The sequence below is a fragment of the Pagrus pagrus genome (assembly GCF_965226575.1).
Source record: "Pagrus pagrus genome assembly, chromosome: 10".
NCBI classification, from domain to species: Eukaryota; Metazoa; Chordata; class Actinopteri; order Spariformes; family Sparidae; genus Pagrus; species Pagrus pagrus.
In genome coordinates, this window is record NC_140194.1 from 29,082,091 (window position 1) to 29,107,629 (window position 25,539).

Below are 25,539 nucleotides of genomic sequence, written 5' to 3' on the forward strand. Positions count from 1 at the left end.
TTTTAATGTCTTATTTTTCATGTTTTTGATGCATTATGTAAATCACTTTGAATAGCCTTTCTGTGTGGAAGGCACTGCCTGCACAGCTCTAATGGAGCAGCATTCCTCATGTTACAGGGCTTTTACTTTTTTAAGGAGTGAAAGAATTAGTTCAACATTTTGGGAAATATGCTCATTTGCTATCTGGCCGAGAGTTAGACAACAACAAGAGTGCTCTAACGTCTCTGTAAGGACACTCCCACACAGAGTTTTAAAGCCTGCAACTCCCCTCCAGTTAGTTAGAACTGAAGACGAGGATGAGATGTGGATGAGAGGTGAAACTTGTTCAAGAAACTGAAACAAGTCCAGCTGCCTATGATACAGCACAGAACAATACCTTTAGAGGCCAGCTTACTGTTTCCTCCTGCACCATTTAGCAAGAAAGCAAATATTTCACTAAGTAATGTTTATTTTAAGTTATGGAAATGTTTTAGCTCATCAGCCTCTGCATTCTAAGCATTTTTTCAATAAAAGATAAAAATTAAAGCCTCTTAATTACCACATAACAACAAAACAATGTTATGCCTTGAATACAAATACAGTGGCATCTGCAGCTTACTCGACTGACTTTTGTAGCTCCAGTTGAGTCTTGAGTTTCTTCTTTGCTCCCTGGGTCAGGTCGTACTTGTTCAGGTCATCCTCTGTCAGCCCTAAAAACTGCAGGTAACAAAGAGAAACCAGTTTAAAACTAATAAACATGTAAAAGAAGAGCAAACATAGTGGATTATTTGTGAGTTCAAAAGGCTAACACAGGACCACAGCTTTAAATACTGAATTTAGGGACTGGTTGAATGTACTTATTGTTTCCTGTAAGATCTGTTGAATCAATAAATTACAGAACAGAACCTAAAGCTGACCCACCTCCTCCATTGTGAGCTGTTTGAAGACGGGGTAATACTTGTGAAGCCGAAGCCTGCGGAGCCAGTCCAGTATCCCATTCTGCTCTGGGGTGTTGGGCTGGGATTGGCATGGTGCCTGTGTATGGGACTGGGAACGGGACTGGGAATGTGAGTGGGATGTTGGCAGGGAGTGAGACAGGTGTAGGGACTGAGCCTGTGCACTGGGTTGACTGCTGGTTTGTGGATGAAGGTGGTGCTGGGAGTGCTGCTGGGGCTGAGGGTACGAGTGCGACTGAGTGAGTTGGGGATGCGGCTGGGAGGAGGGATCACCTCCCACAGCCATGGAGCACTGTGCTGGTAGGGTTGGCACAGGGGGAGGGAGGGAGGAGAGCTGGGGGGAGTGCTGGGGAGGAGGAAGGGAGGGAGGGAGAGGAGGAGGGAGGGACGAGAGGTGCGGGGAAGGGCGAGTCAAGACAGAGCTGTGGGTGCTGATGACGGGTTGGACACTGGCCACTCTGTACACCGCCCTGAGAAGAGAAAGACAGTGTGAGGGGGAACAAATGATGATGATGAATGATAGAAGATGAGAGAAAACAATCGTACCTGTTAGTTCCTCTGTACTGAACCATACAGCCAAGATCTGAAGAACAGAAAACAAAAACACCCTCATCGTCTTCATTTTCATCACAACCCAAAGGTTTTAAACAACTCGGATTAAATTAACTCGAAGAACTAGTAGGTAAACCCGAAAAACTGCTTGTTTAACAGAAAGAGTAAGACACTGACATTTACAGTATCTTGTTATTGTGTTGTTCCTACAGGGCCACACTTTGGCCTCAAATCTTACATAACACACAAAATGAAAACATCTGTATCAAATTGGGTAATACACAGTGAGTTAATCGGAGCATCACAACACTGTGTGTTAATAATAGAATTTCAACTGTTGCTAGATTTTAATATAAAACAGTAATGGATTTTAAGCAAAAACAAGTTTGCATGTCCTCAGGATTACATAAACAGGAATGAGAAAACAAGCAGAAGCCAGTATCAAAATGATCTAGATAAAGAATGACTTCTGAAAACTTTGATTTCATTGAATATTCTGTATTACTGTAAATACTGAATGAAGTCTAGAGTCAGACTTTACACTTTTATGTTTATTTTTTACTTTACTTTTTACGTTTATGTTTGACTGCATCAGTTTACTGTTTATGTTCTATTCTGATTCTGGTAGGTTTACAGCCACACTTAACCAAGTCCACAGGGGGCCTCAAGTGGACCTTCTGTGCGTTCAAGTGCTGTAGGAATCATCAGAAAAATGTTATTCCGGCTGAAAAAATTCTCGTGAATGCCCTCTCGAGTCAGGACAACAACTTGGAAAGTCTGAGAAAATTTTGGTTCACGAGTTGCCGAGCTGACATCATATGATGTTCAAACATGGGCTCCATACAGCTCGTCTGGAGTAAAATTTATTTGAGTTCAATTGTTAAGAAGAATGCTGCAGCGCTGTTTTGCTGTGAAGCTCCAGAAATGTTTTGTGGACTACGAAACTTCACCTGACTTTCCATCAGCATGAGGGTTAGTAGATAGTGCGTGCATTGTCATTTTTGGGTGAACTGTTCCTTAAAGTTTCATCAAGGAGACAACTTATCAACAACTACACACACATCAGGTTTCATTTTGCTCTAGTCTGGAAAGTGCTTTTTGTGTGTGTGCTGTGTTTTTATTGAGGTGAACCCATTAACTAGAAGTAGACAAGCAGTGACCAATGTGTTCAGAGCAATAACTGTGATGTAACAGCCTCATATTGAGTTTATGAAGAATGGATGTGATATATCGTGGTGGAGGGCAGAGCTCTGTGTGTTTGTGGAGGCATATTACAGCATAGTCAGACACATTCATATTAGCCTGGGTCCCTGGGGTCTCCTATCAGCATGCACACACATACACACACACTGAAAAGATACACAGATACACTGCACCGATGGCTATAAATACTCTCCGGGATTAAGTCACACACATAATATCAAACACACACAGTCACAGTCACACACTCTAACATGAGGTCACCACACTCTAGGCTTCCCAACACAAACATGCCACGCTGAATTCCCACACCAGACTAAAATAGACCCCGTCCGCTCCCTCCAACACCTCCAAAACACAAACTGAAAATCCTGCCTGCAGTCTCACCTCTGTCACCTCCTCACTACCACCAACCAACACCTACACCCCTGGCCTTGTCCTTTCCATTATGTCTTTTTTTACTCCACTCTTTCTCTCACCTCCAACTCCAAAACCAAGACATGATATCTTTTATCTTGCCCTTTTGCCCCGTCCCTCCTTGGCATCTTCATTGCCCACATCTAAGAATAGAGATCGCCTGTTTTATATCCCTGCGGCCCTCTGTAGTGTCTTACACACACTCATGACATCTGCAGTTTAATCCTATCTGATGAATTCTGCGACTTATCATCTCTCATTTCTCAACATCTTTTTAAGAAAGAAACAGAAATTAAATAAAATCCAAATTCAAAATCTCGTTAAGAATAAAACAAAATCAAGACTTACTAGAGCTGGAGGTGAACGGGCAGGATGGAGCTACAGGAGCCGTTGGAAGGGAGGAGGGCAAAGGAGGGAGGGAGGCAGGAGAGTTGGGTGAGAGGGGCCTGGTGGAGGTGAAGAACAGCTGGACGCTGTGGTGCTGGAGGACATGGCAGGGCAGCGCTGTCAGACACCTGGGCAGGCAGTGAGACAGGACAGCAGGGGGACAGACAGGGAGTCAGACAGACACAGGGAGGCCAAATAAAGTCAACTATAAGAAGAGATGCTCAGAGTTGGATTTAAAAAAGACCACATCTTCTTTTTGTCACTTATTTGATAGCCAGACAACCAGAAGGCAAGTAAGGTGATGTTCACGAGCAGCTGCCGATGATGCTGTTTTGTATTTTGCAAATATGATATGTCATGCACAGGACATGGGGATTTAATACAAATTCCAGCCAGATTTCACTGTGTTGGTTCATTTATCAAGTTTTATCAGTTCCGCCTTCTTAAAGGTGTTCTATGTAACAATTAGTAGCAATTTATATTTATTAATCACTTGTTTTTTGGTCATATGTGAGCAGATTGTAATAACGTGAAAAAGAGGACCTTCCCTGTCTCTCTCAGTTACCTACACAAGCCTGTTGACGATTTGTTTCAGTTGTTTAATGCTGCTGGACTGTGGATTTCTTTGTGAAGGACTCAGATTGGATTTTCTGCGACAGTCCACAGGATGTGACTTTATGCACGTTCTCAAGAGCCTTGTCTCAGTGCCTCTCTCTGCTCCGCTAACAGAGAGCAACAGTAGCTAAAGTTAGTTTAGAAACAGAGTCTGCTAACATAAACTAACGACTGGCTTCCAGCACAACACAGAAGTTCCACAGAGCTCCTTTAAATGTGAATATTTTCTGGTTTCTTTACACCCTTCTGACAGTAAACTAATATCTTTGCACTGTGGACAAAAGAAGATATTTTAGGTCCTTATCCTGGGCTGTTGGAAACACTGATGGAAATATTTTCATCATTCTATAGATCACACAACTTACTGATTAATTGAGAAAATAATAATAAAGCAGCAATGAAAAAAGTCATTAGTTGCAGCCTTCGTGTTAGTTGAAGGCAGTAAAGTACCAAGAAACAATGAAAAGCATCAACACAACATAATGAGGAGGAAGACTGTAAGCAGGCAAACATAGATGTAAACAGTGCAGAGTTTAAATAATTAAAAAAATCTGCTTTAAACTATACATATAGAATAAAATGTGTTTGATGTTAATCATTGACCCAAACTGTACTTGATCTGTTGTAAGTAACCAAAATCTCTGATGAGCCATTACTGACAGAGTTCAATTAAATTCCTTTCTTATCTTCAGCTGGAGCACACCTCACCACCATAGAAGAGAAACAGAGAAACAGTTTTCATAGACAAAAATGTACAGGAAATGTTATGTGACTAACCTGGGGTCCAGCTCTATGGACTGAGGGAGGAATTTCTCCACTCCTTCATCAGGAAATGCTTGTGACAGCTTCAGGAGAAAAGTTCAGCGATTAAGACATGAAGATTTACAACATTTAGCTCATTGTGTTATCACACTTCTATGCTGATGACACTAAGCTTTACGTCCCAATAAAACCAGGCAAACAGCTTGACACTTTATGTAATTAGGATCAAATATCTGTTAACCATGAGTAAATGGGAAAAAGATGACAAAGTGGTTAACTCATTTGCTAATTTCGAATGAATGGATGAGTGTATTCTGAAAGTGTTATTATGAATCAGTTAAAGTGTGTTTCAGTGGTGGTCCTGACCTGGGACAGCAGCTCTGTCACCTCCTGCTGAGTTCTGACAACGGATGACACAAAACCGTCTGACCAGCTGGCCTGAGGGGGGAGTGGAAAGGAAGCAAGGTGAGGAGAAGAGAAGAGAAGAGAAAAGTTTAGGTGATGGAGTAGAAACCCAGGTGGGAAAAGGGGGTAAAAACATGAAGAGATGAGCAGAGAAATTTTTGGAAAAGTGAGCAGGAGTGATGTGTTTTCAGTGTTTAAACTGGACCCACCTCAAACATATATTCACTGCTGTCTTCAGACTTGTGTGTCACTCCTCTCAGCACCACCCTCTCAATCAGCGCTGAAAGGGGCACAGATCGTTTCACAGATGATTAACCAGATGACATGTTTGTGACAGTTGCTTTAACACTTCAGTCATTTAGGGATGATTAGTTTAAATGGCCGAGAGGGGTTTAAACATGGCCTTCTCCCATAGGTGATAAGTCATATATGGGCAAAACTAGAAGCTAGTGAAGTCGTTTAATCAGGTTACTGCAGCGACTGTGATGTGGACTGATGTGTAGCATCTATTGTCCCACAGAACAGACTGAATGTCGTGTACAGTTTGTACAAAGGGTTGGTGGGATTGTCGACCATCTTCAGAGACTTCATGTCTATTACTTTTCCAGGTGCTGAGATGTACTTCCTGTATTATGTTGCCGAATAACTCTCCTTCCCCAGATACATACAGCACATCTTACCCGCTGAAAGGTGAAGGAGAGTACTATAACAATTTGTGTACATTGCAGAAAAACAACCTGTTTGATAGAAGTTTCCAACAGTTCATAATCTCATTTGTTAGCTTATTTCTGCGTATTATTACCAATGTGTCACTTTTTGTCATTTGCAGTCCATTTTAAGAAGTGGAAGAATCTCGTTGTTGCAGTTCATTACTCACCAGTCGGTTAGTTAACTTTAGCTTCTGTCGCTATACTACTTTACTATACTACTTATACTACTTAGACTTTGGAGATCTCTGGCTGTGTACACTCACAATCCAGCAGGAAGCTGACTGAACATTTTGTGCATCAGATGAGGCAAAACATCTTGGCAACAACTCTACCATGTACATATGTATGCACTCTAATTTTCCACTTTGTCTGACCGCGCTGCCAAATCGCTACCAACAGCTGCTACTACACAATTCATTCAGGATGGCGCTCCCCACCTGGGATTCAACCTCCCCAAATCTGTCTGGTCCAACCTGGAATCTGCCCATCGGCTGTGTGGAGCTATTTGTATCAAATTTAAAACACAAGTGCTGACATTAAAGACTATTAACCTCTAACTAATGATTCAGCCCTCAAACCTGGTGCCAAATCCTCTCACTCCTGGTTCTGAAATGACATTTCCATCACAGACAAGTCAAATTATCCTCCCACCCCATCCTCACTAAAAAAATGTATAGGACCTGAGAAAGTGTTAAGGATACATGTGGTCTTAATTTTGGCAAAATCTGTCTGTAGTCACACATAAGTGAGGACTGTATGCATTCACATGTCTAGTTCCATGTCTGAATGCATGCCTCAGGTGCAGAGGCAAGTTAGGGCTCCTCCACTGCTATTAGATCCATGCCATAACATACAAGGTGAGTTGAAGTGGTGTTAAGGCTAAATAGATGTGTGTGTGTGTGTGTGTGTGTGTGTGTGTGTGTGTGTGTGTGTGTGTGTGTGTGTGTGTGTGTGTCTGTGTGTGTGTGTGTGTGTGTGTGTGTGTGTGTGTGTGTGTGTGTGTGCAGAAGACCTCCAGGTATTGATTCAGACATATTAGACTCCAAAAGCCTCAATCTGAAACCACATGAGGCGTGCAAGAACAAGCAGCAGGGAGGGGACGACATTAGCAAAGGAGGAGACGAATAACGAGGGGGATAAAGGAGTGAAGAGGGAGGAGTTGCTCATAGAACACACACACACATCCCTCACCACCTTACTGTGTGCCTGTTGGGCAGCAGCTGTGGAGGGCTCTAAATGCCGCCTGCCATTCACACTAATCTAGGCTGCCACCCACACACACACACACACACACACACACACACACACACACACACACACACACACACACACACACACACACATGCTGATGAGATGATTAAAAGAGTTTCAGTTGTAGAGATAATACTGCATATTGATCAACATCCCTCATGGTGTTGCCTCTTTGTCTTTATGACTTTACAACTAGTTTATGCTTGTGCTAAAAAATCACATCGTAAAAGCAACACGAGGTGTGGCTCATTGTGCCCGAGGTAACAAACACTCTAAACACACACAGGGAAAATGGCAGGGCATGGCATATAAACTTAATTGTGTGCGCCTGTGAGAATGTGTGTGTGCTTCTCTGCATTTGTGTTTTATGTGTTTCTACATGCTGACTGCAACCACATTATGTGTGTGTGTGCTGTATGCTGCTGACAGCTATGTGGTGTGACCATGAGGTAGTGAGATAGTTGAGTATTGTGTTACAGACAGAGTTAGAGGGCCAAGACAATAACAGACTGGGCTGGAGAGGCTTACCGCACCTCAAACCGCATACTGTACACCAGCTGGTCACTGGGTGATTGATTTCCAATACATGATAATGGAAGATATTGGAGATGATCTAATCATCTTATGAAAACCAATAATGTCTAATCAAATGTGTTTTATGTAGGAAGAGATTTTGGTCTCATTTAGGGCCAACTTTATTAAATAATAATGATACATTTGCATTGCAAAATATAATAACATATTGACACTGTATCAAATGACTATGTGTAATATGTAGGGCTGACCCAAATGCTTTGAAGCATCCACCATTGCCATGGTAATCAACATCCCAGTCATCCACACTGAGCAAAGGGCTATGACGAGCTACCTCTAGCGAGGCGAGGACAGTGGCTGCTGACTCTCATTAAACTCATAATTACAATAAAGGTAAAGTATAAAAGCAAGTAACAAGTGTGATAGCCCCAGTGTCAAAGCAGCAAATATTCACATGTACTGTGGCTGAAAGGCTTAAAGCCTCTAAAATCTCTCAGAGCCAATGTGGGTAATTTTGATTTCTTTTTGAAAGTCATTTCTGTTTCGGGGGATTACTATACCATGCCACAATGGGGCAGTAACATGTTGGTGATGGGTCAAGTCACACAAGTATTAAATAAACTCAGGCGTGTCACCTCAGTGTGTGGAGAAGTAATAATTCTTACTGCAAAAGTAGTATTTAGTTTCTAAATATTGCAGAAATACGAACCCAGCAAGAGACGGGGACCAAAACAGAGCAGGAATATTGGACTTTCATATGTAACAAGGAAGGAAACAAAGACAACACCAAGTGAATGCTACTGTCGCACCATGTCTGCTGATTATGTACATAGGCTTGTTTGTTAATACGTTAGTTCTAAGAACCTGGCCAAAAAACAACAATGAAACAAAGATGTTATATCTATCTATACCTACATCTATGTACCTCCGTATCCTCTGAGATTTGTTCTGACACCCCAATACACAGGAGGTGAACTGAAAGATTGAATAGTAAATTCAGCTTAAACTTTTCTTGAATTATTTTCATTTAATATGAGAATGTACTGTAGTAATGCATGACAATAGGATTTAGCATAACTGAACAAAAAAGTAAAGTATTATCATAATAGTGACTGTTGATGCAGAAGGTTTGGTGATGACTGCCTTGACTGCTCACCCTGAACCTGAAACCACGTGCATCCTTAAGTGATATACTACACTGCAGCTCTCTCTCTCTCTCTCTCTCTCTCTCTCACACACACACACACACACACACATACACACACACACACACACACAAACTTAAGCCTTAGGGCAGCATTCTTTGTGCTTAGTTTTAGTGTTCAGATGTGCCAGCATGCCACATCTTGTTCAACTGGGCTTAACTGAATGTATAGCATGACACACACACTTCATGACGATACACACAGATGGAGGGTGGAGGCCAACCATACATACATACATCAAGATTAAGAAAAGCACAGCGGACAAAATTTCCATAACATAGCCCATATGTACTGTAAATAGTACAAGACCAAGAATATCTACATGTTCTTGAACATTCAAGATCAAGAACAGCAAGTGTTCTTCTGAGAGTGATGTCAATATAAAACCAAGAACTTCTGTAATGACTGCTCCATTAGCTCACCTTCTCCTGCTTTCCCCTGGTGGTTCTTGCTTGGCACTGCTGCATCCTGGCCTTGCCCAGCAGGTAGAGGAGGAGGCAGATGAGGAGGAGGAGGTGGTGGTGGAGGAGGAGGGGGAAGAGGAGGAGGTGGAGGAGCGAGGTCTGGATGAGGAGGGCTGAGCTCTTGGCTGACCGCTTGGTCACGTCGCCCCATGCTGACCCCTGAGCCCGGCCCTGAGACTGCGCCTGCCTCTCTGTTCTGGCTCTGCAGCACAGGGGTGAGAGGTTGTTCAGTGAGAGAGAGGTTAACACCACAGAGCAGAGGTGGGGGATAAGTAAATACAGTACAGAAAGGCATTAACTCCTCAGACTCAAGTGCAGCTTGTTCGCACACTGGAGCATGTGCAGTATCAATATAACATTGACCTAAAAGTGGTACGTCTGTGGTTAAAGATGGGTCGACTGCAAAAAGGCAGATAGTGAAATCTGCATCTGCGTCCACGTGAGCACACTGAAACAGTCGCACACAATTTCCCCCATTGCTCAACCAGTTGCCTTCACAGTCTCAAGTGGGCACAAAAACACACACAAGACAACATTCAATAACCGTCTAGATGAATGTAATGCTTAAGCTCTGTGCTGTCGCTGCTTGAACAAATTCAAACACTAGGCAACGTTCTCTGCCGGGCTGGCACAGGGCTAAAACAAAGTGAGGAGAAAGATCTGGCAGTGCAGAGCAAACCAATATTTAGCTAGGCTCGTCAACCGAGAGGGCGCTTTTATTTATAGCAACGTCCTCGAGGAGCAGTTGTAGGGAGAAAGAGTTGACATCCCAACACACATTTAAACATGGAGCTGTCTGTTACTGTTAGGCAAACTGCTGCTCCGATTGAAATTAGGGAATTATGTGATTTGCTCAAGAGCACTTTGAGTAAAAGACCCAGATCTCCCACCAGACATTTCTAACCTGGTCCAGGAACTGCAACCTGAAAACTATTGCCATTTCCAAACAATTCAATTATAAAACAGCAAATGCCTGTTTTCAAAACTGTGTTGGGCTGTTTCACTCCTGCAGCGCAGCTGACTTTGACTTCACAATGAGTTGGATAACTCCTTGAAGTCAGTCAGTCATCTGTCGAATTCTGATGACTGACAGCAGGTGATTATGCACTTTAATGCTTCTAATGTTTAAAGTCTCTGGTGTCACAAAGAGCTGACAAAGAAATAACTGATTCCAAGTGTTATTAGAGTTATAAGGCTGCAAGTCACCTGCAAGGTGCAGTATGAATAATGACTAACAGATAGAGACAGAACAAAAAGGAGGCATCTTATACAGCAATATGGTGGGTATTGCTGAGGGGTGACTATTTCACACGCCATCATGAGTTTAATAAACAACAAAGAGTAGAATGTAAACACACCACAGTTTGAACTGCTCTTGACTGATCAGGGAAAATCCCTGCACTCATGCTGACACATATACGTGGGGTTAGAACATTAGTTACATGAATATATACATTGCTTATATATATATTGACTACAAAATTGCATCCGGAACAGTTTATGATCAGTAGATATATTTATCAGTTGCTTAGATTTTGAAATCATACTAAAACTAGAGAGCATCTTACGATGGGATGACACCAGCCACTACACCGGTCATATTGACGTTCTAGCCCATGACACTCAGTAATCACTGCTACATTATTTCATGAGTAGGCCTTCTCAGAACTCATGGGTTAATCTCAACAATGAACCTGTAGAGTTTTGTGACTCCTTCTTGCACAATAACAAAAATCTGTCCACAGACATAAAAATATATTAACACCTGGCATATACTCAAAACTGCTTTTGTGTCTTAGTCCTCGCTACAAAAGTCTCCAGGACCATATCTTGCCATGAGGACACAAGCACACAGAGGCGCACAAGTTGAAAACAATACCAACCCCAGTATTAGGTCTAGTACTAATATAAAACTAGAGACCAATGGGCTCACACTAGCCATGATGCCCGTCAACACATTTGATCCATGACTGCTCAGTAGTTATTACTAGTATTTGTTACTGTATTTTTACATGAGCCCACACCTATCATTGAACTTGGCCTTCATTTTATCTCAACTACCCACCTGTAAAGTTTCATGACTGTATCTCGCACTGTTGTGACGCTACTGCTTTGACAAAATCTGTCCACAGACAGACAAACACCTGGCAATTTACTGAAAACTACTTCTGCGGTAGTTCCCGCTACAAGAAGTGTCGCCAGGACCACATTTTGCCATTATGACACACACAGACTCATGAAGTGAAAACATTACCAGCTGATGCTGGAGCCTTCACACCACAAACGAATCGCAGCAGAGTCCACTTGGAAGTGGACCGAGACCAGTTGTTTAGTCCATACTGTACTAGGGCTGCAGCCAATGATTATGTTCATTACGGATTAGTCTGACATAATGAATCGTTCAACATAATGAATTACTCGTTTAGTTTATGAAAAGTCAAAGATAGCAAAAAAATAGTTCTCGTTGTGTTTATGTGTTGTTGTACTGGCTGCAAGTGGCCAACAAATCAATCAAAGTATGTTTCAGTGAAAAGGAGTTTGTATCATTACAAAAGATTTTAATCAACCACATCATGAATTGAAAGCAAAAATATCCCAATAAACCAAACACGTGCTATTCCCTGCAATCCTACACATGCACAGCATGAGGCAGTGGATCTGAAAACAATTAAGTGAGCTACTGCCACATCCACATGTTACTTGTCCAACCTGCCAACTCTGTGCTGTCTGCAGATTGTTAGTGAAGGGAAAGAGTCTGACTCTGTTACACTGGAGGTACATGGAGTAGAAATGGTACTTATGAGTACAACATGAGTCAGATTACAAAGAAGCAGAAAAACAAGCAGCGCTGAACTGAAATCACTGAAACTATAAACACAAAACATGTGCTGACATCAACTCCTCCTCCCTCTCCTACAAAAGTTAGTTTAACTCTGCTGTTCTCACACTGCCATTGTTTTTATAGCACTTTTATACCACTGCGTTTCTGCTGCAAATTCTCACTGGAGAAAATGTAATTCAACTATCTTTCCTCGGCAGTGACTCGACATCCAGCTGCTTTGTGTTAAAATAAACTCATGCACGTTTCCTTAAACTCTGGAGGACGAACAGACTGCAGCGGCCAGAGCAGCACTCTGTCTCTTGAAAAGTCTGTCTCTTGTGCAGTGGTGGCAAGTCACTAAGAAAATACAACTTTGAGGTATTTGGACTTAGATGATATATGTGCCATGCATTTACTCAATTATAGTTCAGAGGACAATATTGTACTTTTTATTCCACTACATTTATCTCACAGCTGTAGTTACTGGTTACTTTGAAGATTAAGATCGTGCTGAGTAAAAATACAGTATGATGATGAGCTTATAAAATATAGTTCAATATCCCAATAGTATACTGAGCAGTTCAAAGTTAGCTCCAACTTAGCTCCAACTTGTGCTATAACATTAACATACTGATTAGATGTTGGAGAAAACTGTCTTTTTAAAAAGAAGAAATAGCACATTCTTCATCATACAAATAAAAGGTAAAATTTATGAACAATAAAACCTAACCTTGCTCTATTCAGTGCCCTTAGCGGTCTAGCTGTTACAGCTTTACTTCATCTCGTATGACCGGTGCCTTAAGGTGACTAATGTTAGCTGATGTTTGCAAACTTTAGACAGTTATTACTGTTTTACTCACATTACTGAGTCAGTTACACTGACTCTATGACTCACCTGTTTTTGTTCTACGGTTACACTAGCACATGTTTTCACGGAAGTAAAAAAAGAATTAAATGCAGGAGACATATTTGGTGTTTCCTGCTCGTGGTCTGATCCACTGGCTGTCATTAATGTGACCCATATTGTAATGTTTTGCAACCAAATCACTCTGGAGAATCTTGAGAAAAAGTCCAATGTGCCATTATCCTGTAATTTGACCTTGAGGCCATGATGTAAGTTTAGCAAAGTTTACATTGTCTTGCTTTACTGCAACAATAATAACAGCAACTTTGAAGCACAGGACATGCAATGTCACATAAGGCAAATTAACTCAGACCCATCATGTCACAACTCACACAGTTCTCATTTTCCGTGACAAATCTTCAAAAGATGTCTGTCTTAAATTACATGATTTAGTCCGGGTTCTTGGATGCATGGGAGTTTTGCATGACAGTGTCATACATGCTCTGCATGCACAGCAAACCACCAGTCACAATCATTCTTGATCATTTTATCAAACAAAGCAGGGCCTAAGTTGGTTGATTGATAAAATGCACTCCCCTACAAAATCACCCTAATCATTCTTAAATGACTAATTATCTCCACACAGAGCTTTTCAAGTTTTCATGTGAAAATTCCTTTTATTTTTCATGCAACATTTGGCTCTTTACAGTAAGTGCTAAATGCTTCAATATGTTCTACAGCTAGTCACTAACTTTGTCTGCCGGTTGGTGTGAGTCTGTCGAAGCCTTTCCTCTTTGAAAAGCTGTCTGCTATGAATGTGAATGATGCTGATGAGAGCTGAGAGAGTGAACCAAAACAGTAAAGTTGTGAGACATGACACTAAAACAATAAGCTAATAGACACTAAAGTGCAGAGATATGTTCATGTTAAACATTTTAGTTAAGCTGAAAACACAGATTTCTGCAGCTTTGAGTAAAAGTTCTGTGTACTTTTTCACGACTGATTACTTGGAAATTCAATAATGTCTACTACTGGACTACTTATTTCTGTTACACTCTCTCCAGCCTACTAGCGCTGTGGCTACTGTTAACCCTGCTACAGTAGAGATACACACTATTACGACCTTGAGTGAATATTGTTTCAAAAACACATCTACAGTAGGTGACAGAAGGCCTGGCTTTAACCTTCTCTACTGTACATAAGTATACGACTGCTCTGGTTTACAGTGAAACCCTGTTATTGCCTGCAGAGCGCTGAGGGAAGGAAAGAGAGCCAGAGAGGGAGAGAGAGTGAGAGCATTTATAACTTCCTGGGGATTCACTGGAGACACACACACATGCACAGACTCACAGTTGCACACACACACACACACACACATATTCACATACACACACACCACAGAGGGTTGATTTCAGCATAGAGAAATGTGCTGACCTGCACTAAGCAGGAGCCAAGGGCAACAAAACACTAAATACAAACGCTCCTCTCTGAGCTGGGTACTTTCCCTTCACTGCTCACACATGTTTAAACAGTGTGCCTGTCTGCTTCTGTGTGACCATTTAAGTTTGTGTTTACGTCTGTGAGAAAGACAGGAACAAAATACCCAAAGTCTAGCTTCTTCATCTTTCTTGTCACATCTCTCATTATCCTGCTGGCATTAATAGAGCATTAGATTCTTTCTCCTCTCAAAGTCCTTATTCGTGTCTGAATAATCCCTCTTCAGCTGTCTGCAGGGTGATCCCACATGTTACTGTAACAGAAGGTTAATGAACCACTCAGCTCTCTGCATCACCGGGAAATCCCCTCCTCTCTCTCCCCCTATTATATCCACCTTTCATTACAACACATCCAGGCAAAGTGACCACAATTGGTCGTAAACAATATTCTTCTTCCTGTCCTCCTTTATCTTAAATATTTGGACATTTCTGGTTCACCACTGATGGTGTTGTTTGAGAATTGTATTTGTTTTTACAAGAAGAGGGCTAGTCTTTACATTTCGAAACATTTATCACATGACAGTGATCGCCAGGAGGAAGGTGGGTGGTTCAAACTCCACATCCAGCTCCTCTAGCTTTAGACTAGTCATTAAACTGGTCATAAAAAGGTGAAAGTCAAGGAATTCATCCAGGGAAACAGAGAATTTATGATCTTGACAACACATGTCACTGTCACCTCAGCCAAGTGGGTTATGTTTTCATCCATGTCTGTTTGTTGGTTGGTTTGTGAGCAGGATTATACAAAAACTACTGATTTCAGACAGATTTCCTTTAAATTTGGATGGAGGATGGGTCTCGGCCCAGAATGTACCCCATCAACTTTTGGTGCAGATTAGAATAAAGGGAGGAATCCAGGATTTTTTTCTCACTGTCTTCAAGTCCCCATGATACCAGAGGTGGAGTGTGATTTGTTTCTGCATATTAACATGTTTAGGGACTTGTCGAGGACATTAACGCCCCCTGCCATGCAACTAGTCTTCAAAGTAGCCAAGACTGGCAGCTTTCAATTAAGCGACAAGGAATACAGTACCAAGGTGGTTTTCTTGGTTTGGCTGCTGGCAATGTTAGTCAGCTAATAGGACTGCTAACGTTAGCTGCATAACTAAACATGTAACTGTCTAACAGCAGCTAAACTCTATAAACCACCTCCGTACTTGGTTCCCTGTCGTCAAACTGGCCACAGTTGATGTTGTAATTTGTGTTTGGTCCCGACACCAGCCGTGATCACTTGGAGCCCGGTATAGTTAGGTACTGTTAGTAAAGCCGTCTCTTCATCAGAAAACACCATAAATCACAGAGAGCTGAGGCTGAGCAGTTAAAGGACATATGAGGAAAAACCACAAAACATTGTCTCCACAAAATATGACCCAGTTTCCCCCAAATCAGTGAATAAAGCTATAAATTAGTATTTTTATACAGCACTCAGTGAGGCCCGACCACAAGAAACACAATGCTACAAGTGGCATCTCTCTGAAACGAAACCTTAGCTCTGTGCCACTCACTACCACTCAAAGTTAGAGATCGATGGGTCGATGTCATTATATTATTCGTTGGGATTGGTTGGTTAGCTTACCTACGCACATGTGACATTTTTTTACAGGATGAACATATGACTGAATTTTGATATAATAATTTTGGGGTCATTTTTTTGGGCATGTATTGTTTAATAGGTGCACAATGTGACTGTGGACGTGATCTAAAATGATTATGGCATTTTTCATTTTAGCTTGACCTTAACACGGTCTCTCTTTTTTAAATCAACCTACTATTTTTTCCACAACACAATGGAGATCATTGTAATCTGCATTGTTTTGTTATACTGATGGTTGGCTGGTACAGATCTGGTGAGCTTAAATTATGGCTCAGCAGTTATGTGTGGTTTAAAATGTAGAGTGGTGCAGGGCTATAAAGTTTGATAATGGATCAGGCTTGAATGAATTAAAGGGGACTGTGGGCCTTGGCGGAGGTGTACGCTCTACTGAGTGCCATTTTTGTTTGTACTCCCACATGTTCTTTGACACGTCTGATACACCCGTTTGCACACCTGTGCACACACGTACAATTACAGCTCACTGCTTATAAGGGTTAAAGTATACCCTGTATATGTTATGTATGACATCACAACACACCATATTTAGCATAAAGAGAAACGTCTGAAGTAAATCCTTATTGGGCCTTTCTCATAATCTTTCTGATGATAAAGCAGTGTGTTTATCACATACAGTATGTTCACCTTGCATATTTTGGTTTGTTTTTCTCACTAGCTGTTAAATCTGGGCCAAAAATACTGCACAAAGGGTACTGCAAATATCAAGGTCAGGAAAACACCTAACTGAGGGCTGCTTGTGCTGGTCGTGCATCATAAGGAAAAAATAGTGTGCACACTTGAAGTTTAAAAACTAAAGATAAAAACTGCTCAGTGAATTTTATTTTATATTTCAAAAACCTGTGCTGGTGCTAGCTGGCAGTCTTCATCTTGTCATCTTTTGTTCATCAACAAAACGCGTCATAACATTCAATGTAATATGTTAAAGCTGCGTCACAAAACAGTATTTGACTTCTGTGTTCTGAATTTAAATTTTGTGTTTTAGTTGAAAAGATTATTAGTAAAAAATGATGTGTTTCACATGAACTCTTTATATCAACATTTTGTCAAATTAATATACATTTCTTTTTGTACAGTTTCATGTATTATTATTTTTTTAAATAAGGACATTATATATATATTTCTGCATTATAATATAAAAAAAAAATTCAACCTTTGTCATTTATTTTGTTGAGTTGTCTACTAACATTATCCTAAATGTTTCTAACAATGTTCAAACATTGTTCAAACAAACAAATATGGAGAAATCCATAAACCGTACGGCTCAAGCTACCTACATTTCATTCGGTCGCGGGGTAAACGCCAGGTGTTACATCAGAAGTCGACATCAATGACTAAACGTAGAACAAATAAAACTTATTGTTAAAACTACCGCTCTTGTTTTCATTGTTTGAGTGCGAGACCTCTAGCAGCAGAAATTACATATTGTGCATTTAAATCCAGATAGAATTCAGATTTCACTTGCAGAAAACTTTAAGTGTGAAAAACATCAAATGGATATATTAAACAATGGATGAGCAATCCAAACATATAAATGTGTACTACACTTATGCACACACTCCCTGTAAGAATGACACGATGACCCATCAGTGAAATCCTTTCTATGTAAACATCTATTTCATGTCTTTAAGAATTGAAACTCACTCCTCTGTTAAATGTACATGGATTCTAACAAAGCCAACTAAAGTCTGGCTGTGTTGCTCCCTACCTTGTGCCAGCAGGTGCAATGTGTGTGGCAGGGTGGGCAGGCAGACAGAGGCAGGTAGGCAGCGCTGGCATCAGGCAGGGAGCAGGCAGCGGGGGACAAAGAGGCCAGAGGCAGGGACACAGTCTGATGGTGATAGTGGTGGTGTCGCTGAGCGTAACAGACGGCGGCTCGATCTCCGCCAGGGCCCGCTGCTTGAGCCTCCCCCCCTCCACCTCCTCCTCCACTGCTCACCTGCAACATGTTTCGAAAGATGCCAGAATCAGAAACAGAGCGAGAGTAAGATGTGACAGTTGGGTCATGCCTCTTTCTGCTTATGTCTTCTCTATTATAGTGACAAGTGACAGGAGCATGGATTTCAGAGACTGTCAAACCTTAAAAGAGTCCAAATTTGATGTTGTAGCCTATGAGAGAGCAAAGACGATGATGCACCAGAGCACATATGTGAAAATTGAAGTAGTAAATCCTTCTCTTTGCCTCAAACAGGGTTTGCACATTTAATGAAGGCAAGAAAATATAGAAATACATATAAAGTAGTTCACACACCATATAATTCTATATTTCATACTGTTATATGTGATGTGCAAAAAACAAATATATTCGTTTCTTCTTTTTCTTTGCCAAAAAACAACAACCAGAACAAATGGAGCATTGGGATTAAACGTTGGACATGAATCATTGCTCCAGTTTTTGCCAAAATTGTAGTAGATGTAGCCTGGTTGTTTCTGAGCTGATATTTTCCTATGACAGACTAAACTCTGCAGCATTGAGAGCCGTTAAATTACATTTGGTGACAGATGCATGAAGAACTGCAATTTATCAAAGAAGCCATCAAGACGATTGTTTTAAAAATAAATACATCTCTAAAACATTTCAACAAAAAATGTATTTGGTCTGATCTCAGCTGTGGTTGACGTCGAAAACTCCTGCATTGCAAAGCATGTAATTTCTTTGTTCACCACTGAATAACACATGACTGAGGCAGCCTGTCATTGACTATCTCACCTGTAATTTTGGTGTATAGGTAACATGTCAGTGTGCTGTACTGCTCTTTAAAATATTTTCTCTGTCAACCCCCTAGAGAGCCTAAAATTAGTTTGTATTTCACCTGCTGATATGACTTTTCCTTTCCTCTGAGCAGGTGAACAGCTCACCTGTGGCCAGGGGCCTGATGGATGGGCTGACGTGGTGATAACTCAGAGCACCCAGCACTGGTTAACAACGCCTAGTGGTCTGAATTTATGGGATTTATTCATCCTGAAGAAGGCACCGTGTCAGAGAGATGTGGATTCATAGCAGAGAAACAGCCTGCAGCAGCATGCAGTCATCTCACCTGCTTTATGAGCTCTTTAATCCAACCTGTCAGTCAGTGGGTAACCACCACATGTTCTCGGTCAGCCACTGAGTAGGACTTTTACTACTTGTTGTTTTATTGTTTATGCCATTCACACTCATAAGAGTATAATGACAGGAGAACACATATCTCTATGTTACACTTTTTTCACCCGATATAGTCTGTGCCCCTGTACTTACATTTTGAATGAATGGTTTTTGTGTAAAACAAGGCCTGTGTCAGATCATTTAAATGCTGAGAAATCGGCATTTCAAGTAAGAAATAAGAAAAGAAGTTAAGTTACTAAGGTATATCAGGAGTTTCTGAGAAATAACTTGGGTAAGGTACATTATGTATTATGTTCTACTCTCACTCAACTAGTACAGATACAATGATTTTATTGAAGAATGTAATTTTTTTTCACTTAGACAAAAGTGGCAATGATCTGATAGGGGTTGAATTACATTTAGATCTTATTCAGTGCAGTGTGTCAGCTGGGGCCCTGTGAAGCTCAGGTTTGGACTCTCAGTGGCTCTCCACTTGGAGCATCCCTCTCACCTGCAGGATGTCCTGGATCTGTCCGAGCTGCTGCCTCAGCACCTGCTTCTGGTGGAAGCTGAAGGCCGGGTGGTGAGAGGCCATGGTGAACAGTAAGAGAAACTGCTCCTCCGTCCTCCCGTCGTTCAGCGCCAGGCCGTAGTTATTGATTACGGTGTCTATGTGAGTCAGGGTCCGGTACAGGACCCCCGCTGCCTCCCTGTTGTCCGAGCCCAGCAGGGCGAGGGACACCAGCAGTTTGCTGCGCACCACCTCGTCCGTGATGTTGGTGAGGCCCGAGAGGTCAGCGGGGTTGTTGGCTTTGATCTCCGCATCCCGGAGGGAGTGGTAGTCCTTGCGGGCCAGGTCCTCCAGGCAGGAGCCGAGGAAGCGGAGCTCGATGGGGACGCAGAGGTCCAGAAGGCCGCATAAGAACTCTGCTCTCTGTGCTGAGGTGAGGGAGGAGAACCAGCGGTACACCCCCTCCCTCTGTACACAGCTCCGGCTCTCCACCATCCTCACACCTCCACTCCGACTCAACTTGACCTTAATTGTTTGGACAGTGAGTGGAATTAAAATGGCAGACTTTCAGCTGAAAGTAAACTTCACAACAAAGGGAGCGCGTGTCTGTGTGCGTGCGTAATTGCGCAGGCGCGCGTGAGAAGCTCAACTTTCATAAAGTCAGAGCTCATTAATCAACATGAAGTCAAACCAGTGAGTGACGCTGTGTCTCTCTTCAGTCCCACTGTCTGTGGCTATAGCAGTGAAATAACAGAAACAGCAGTTGTTCCCTGTGTTGGCGGGCCAGCAGCACAGAGCAGCAGGCCTTTCCGAACCATAATCTCACCAAATCGCCTCGTAAGAGAAGTGGTCTGGTTTTGGTTGAGCACGCAGCACGACAGCCGGGAGCCCCTCCGCTCCGCCGTGTCCCTCCCCGCCGGTCGGACCGCTGCCCCCCCTCACGGTACAGAGAGAGCTCGTGCAGAATGGCAAGGAGGATCAAAACACACCGCCCCATTCAAGGGGACGCTGAGCCGGACAGAAACTTTGCCGCCCCGCTCTCCTGTCCCACAACGAACCCGTCCTGTGCAGCTGTTCCTCCGTCCTCATGGTTTTCCACAACTTCTGCGAAGAGCCGACGGCTGAAGCCCAGCGACAAAAGTCCTAACCGCGAGCAAGACTGTGCTTGGGTTAAAGTTTGAGAACAAAACTAGTGTGGCTTGAAGCTGCTGCTGCTGCTGCCACTGGAATAAACATTATAACATTTTCAAGACATTACCTCGTCAAACGCAGCTGTGGGTTTAGAAAACAGCAGATACTGGAGGTGTTGTTCGTTGTCCATGAATGAATTCCGTGCAAAATACAGTTGTACGCTCCCTGAATTCTACCATGAGTCTTGAAATGCAGAAAAAAAGCAGCTGTGTATGACATTATCCCCAACTCTGGCAGCAAGACCAGCCCATCGTACGGAAACCTGTCCTCTGATTGGCTGCGAGCCCCGTCTGTATTCGGAGCCTCTCTCGTGATTGGCTCCGAGGGGTATCCGCTGCCCTGCTATTTCACATCTTTTTCTCATGCGCTCATACATATCTGAGCTGAGTTACTGGAGCTTTAAAGTGCCAGATACACGTTAAACTGATGCTAGATCATGGATTTGGTACGATAGTCTCACCGTAAAGAAAGTTATGGTCTGTATCACCTACGACTAATGTAGTTTTTACTTTTAGTATCGTTACTACTTGAGTTTAAGAAGTTAACTAGCCTTCTCAGATATGATAGCAACGGACATAGGCCTACTTTAACTAAACAAAAGGGAAACTTGTAAGAAAAACAAGGGGGCTGGCATGACGGTCACAACTGAATATTACAAAAACAAGCACATATAGATATTGAAATATTTAAGGAATAGTGCAATTACCAGCTTTAATACGCCATAAATAAGAAAAGTCACTTTAAAGGCACAGCAATGAGTATCAAAGGGTTGTCTATAGAAATTTACTGTAGTTTTGGCAATGAATGAAAGATGTGGTCAGACTGGCTGGAGATTCACTCAAGCCACTGTATAGATTGACATACTTTATGTCCTACATGGAAGCAGCGATAATACATATTATGTAATTTTTATTATTTACATGTTATTTAGGGTTAGGGTTATTTAGGGTTATCTTAACTCCTCAGTGTCCTGCAGTGAAGCTGCTTGATGCTCTAGTTTTGTAGTTCATATCTAGGACCAGAAGATGGCGCCAGATGTCCACGTTGAAACCTTGATGCAGAGGCACACTTTGCTGATGGACCTGCTGTTGCATCCATCATGACACCTGACCATCCATGCCTCATCACAGGTGATAAAAACATCACACACTAAAGATCCTTTAAAAATGTTGATTAAACACAGTTTTAAATGACATAACATGTATTAGCTCTTGCTTCCCCCACCGTGCCCTTCTCTAGTGTCTCCTCCTCTCCATCAACACAGCCTCCCTCCATCCTCCCTCTCATTGACAACATTGGTCTCTAGAGGTAAACCCCGCCTCCAAACGCAGGCCCCGCCCCTCCAATGACGGAGGAAAATTCAGTTAAGGTTGCTATAGCAACCATACCCCTCCCTTTGAACCGGGCCTGTACCACTCCCTCTCTGCATCAGGGATGCTGCCTGCTAACACACACAAGGAAAGTATGAAAACACAACACAGCAACACAAAGAGAGAGACATTATTAAAAACACAAGAGCCAAGAGTCATTTTCTTTCAAACACTTTCATTATTTTCTCCACATAACTCAAAAACAAAACAGAGTAATTCCCAGAAACATAAAGAAAGAAAGAAAGAAAGAAAGAAAGAAAGAAAGAAGGAAAGAAAGGAGAGTCAAACTATAGAGAGAGAGCTTGGCATGCTGTAGCATGCTGCGGACTAACAGGGTGGCGCAGGGCATCGTCACCAGGCTGATGGCATACAGCAGAGCTTCAGTCTGGGACCCAAATGAAAGGAAAATATATTGTTCTGCCTCTCGGGGTGCAGGCACATTAGACTGTACTCTTGTAATAATGTGGGGAAACACCGGAAATGAGCCTACAGCCGAGTTTGAGTTCCAATCCGTAGTTTGAGAAACGCTGTCGGACAGAAAAAACAACAGCGAGCCTTCCTGCCCCCTGGAAGTTGTTACCGATGGCAGCGGGCTCAGCCACCCCATCACGTGGAAGAAGGAGGATGCACACACATGTTCAGACACTCTGATGTGTGTTCATGTGAACACATGCAAACAAACACAGAGGCTGGTTTGCCAGATGGGTTTCACACACACACACACACACACACACACACACACACACACACACAAACGGTGTCTTCACTGGACTATAAAAATAGACAAATTGTGACTGATATTTGTGACTGCACTTTAGTTTGTGTGTTTGTCATTCAGGGTCTTGAGTCGGTGGAGGAGAAGCTGAGGAACGGAGGCGGTAAATCCTGACCTTGATCTTGGCCACTGTTTGCTTCTACTACAACAGTCTTGCATCATTTCACTAAAATCCTTTCAAACTGCTTGTTCCTGTCAGGCTGCTTGGAGTATCACTTGGCTCCACATAGAGGTTTCATTTAACCCAGAAAAGATAGATATCAGTCCATAAAGACGTTTTGACTCTAAAGTTTAATCATCAGTGCCAAATAGGCTTCTTTCCAGACACTGCTCCTATCAAAACTTAACATGTCGCATGTGCTTCTGAAGCTTCGTCCACTTTCAGTTTCAACGCACAACTAAGATATTACAGTACATATGCATGCATTGTTGTACTTTTATCAATTTGGGCTACAAAAGCAAAGCAAGTGGCGACTAGGATTTTTTTCAGACATCTTGCAAGTATAGTATAAAAGATGTAGTCATTGTCTTCAGGTTAAGTTTGGAGAGAAGCAGTGGGAGACACTGATTTATCAATATGATATTTCTGCTGTTGCACATCCAGGCTTTTCTTCAGTGGATGCAGCACCGCCTCTGAATACCTCCGCTAGTGGTACAGTAGGCGCAGGGCTTTGCCAAGGACAGTCTTTCTTGAACTCCCACCAACTCAGAGGAAGCTCCATCCTCTGACTGGTGTGTGTGGAGGTGGGAGAGAGTAGGAGGGAGAGATGGAGAGAGCACAGCTGTCAGCTGATGCTAGAAGGCTAGATGTGGATGAGCAGCGACTGTGTCCTCATGAGATGCTCTGGTAAAGTTCATGAACAGCATGAAAGGCCACTGAGCTACTTGGAGACCACACATGCACCGACACACACGCACACACACGTACACATGTTCTCAATCTCAGCATGAGACGAAGAATGAGAGGAGACAGGTATCAGAGTGGGGTCTGATGAATGAGAGGGACAGGGAGCTATCAGCCATTATGCAGGAAGCACACACTCACCAGCTCTGAGCCTTACATAAAAACACACACGCACACACAGGAACACACACCTTTAGCCATCAGTAACAACACCTGGGCAGGTGGAGGAACCAAAAGGCAGGAGTTGTATAAAGAGGGGTGGAGGGTTACAAAATAAAGAATATATCCATCAACATATTGTACATGAGAGAAAATGTTAATAAATAAATTATAAGTTACAAATCTGTTGAAAACTATGATTTGAAGATGAAAAAGTCTGTCTCGTCAGTCCTGTCTGCAGACAGTGGAAGCAGACATCTTGCTGTAATGCCAGCTGCAGCTCTCATGGCCTGGGGATCAGACCGGTTCAGCCCATTTGAGTCTGTATGTGAACTATTGAAGCTCACTTAAGTCCAGGTCCTGGACTATATTATCTCCCTGTAGCCCAGTCACCTGGACTGTCTCACCCCTATGCCGTCCATTTATTTGGGCTACGCACTACAGAATCTCTGGACCAAGCTCAGCTGAGGTTAGACCAGGTCCGCCACCTTTAGCCAAAAATGATGCCGGAGCCCTCCTCGGTCCTAGTCTTCCTTCAGCCGGGTGCAGTCCTCTCGGCAGGAACACGAAGGAGCAGCAGATTCGTCGTAATACTCATATGAATTTATAGTTGTTGTAGCATAGATAGGCTGACTCTGAAAGCGATGCTGTCTTTAAATAAAAAAGTGGATAAACAAAATAGCCACTCCAATGTTGAGCAGAATCACCATGACAACGAGGATAGAGCTGTAGGCCTGCGTGGGAGAGAGAGAGAGAAAGAGAAGGGGAGAGTGTCAATAATAAGGACACACACACACACACACACACACACACACACACCTGCTAATGCATTCAAATCCACATATCATATTTATGTCTTTACCTAACAGCCAAGAAACCTTTCATTACCATAGTCTGTCGTTAATACGTCAGTAGATTCAGTGTCAGGGGAACCTTAAACCTCCAAACCAACCTGTTGTCAAGTGTGGGTGGTAAAGGCTTTGCTTTAACACAGTTTAAAGGACCAAACCACGATTTTTAACATAAAGGCATATCATTCTCCTCCTTTTCATTAGTGTATTCATATGAAAAAGGATTTTTTTTGTCGCTGTTGAAATAATTTCACGTTTATTCAAACTTGCATAACTGCACGCATGTCACTCATCCCACTGCTGTCAGGTGAATTCTGCTAACTGTCACTTCAGCAGGAGCCGGCTCTTTTAGTGGGTCAGAAAATCCCACAGCCCTGGGGTTTATAGAACCTTTACAAAAAAATTCAGATGAACTCAAACACATGGGTGCCAGGTTCAATACAATGCTCTGACATTTTGAAGATGCCAGGTTTTCACCTGACAGCAGTA

General features: G+C 42.4%; 2 protein-coding genes across 3 annotated transcripts in view; both read right to left on the bottom strand.

Annotated features, from left to right (window-relative positions):
* zcchc14 (zinc finger, CCHC domain containing 14) overlaps positions 1-21,142 on the bottom strand; it is a 30,874-nt gene extending 9,732 nt beyond the window's left edge. The window contains exons 1-10 of one of the 2 annotated variants that reach the window (XM_084363473.1): positions 19,801-21,142; positions 17,913-18,143; positions 9,396-9,639; positions 5,483-5,553; positions 5,235-5,306; positions 4,884-4,951; positions 3,453-3,619; positions 1,482-1,518; positions 901-1,405; positions 608-696 (exon numbers count right to left, since the gene is read on the bottom strand). In XM_084363473.1, the coding sequence (XP_084219599.1) occupies positions 608-696; positions 901-1,405; positions 1,482-1,518; positions 3,453-3,619; positions 4,884-4,951; positions 5,235-5,306; positions 5,483-5,553; positions 9,396-9,639; positions 17,913-18,143; positions 19,801-20,295 (1,979 nt within the window). In that variant the 5' untranslated portion in view covers positions 20,296-21,142. Of the gene's footprint in view, positions 1-598; positions 697-900; positions 1,406-1,481; positions 1,519-3,452; positions 3,620-4,883; positions 4,952-5,234; positions 5,307-5,482; positions 5,554-9,395; positions 9,640-17,912; positions 18,144-19,800 lie in introns of both variants that reach the window. The other variant, XM_084363472.1, reaches the window with a different exon arrangement.
* A 1,374-nt stretch (positions 21,143-22,516) lies between these two features.
* Positions 22,517-25,539, bottom strand: part of jph3b (junctophilin 3b) — a 56,315-nt gene continuing 53,292 nt past the window's right edge. The window contains exon 6 of the mRNA XM_084365443.1: positions 22,517-24,933. Within this exon, the coding sequence (XP_084221569.1) occupies positions 24,853-24,933 (81 nt within the window). The 3' untranslated portion in view covers positions 22,517-24,852. The remainder of the gene's footprint in view (positions 24,934-25,539) is intronic.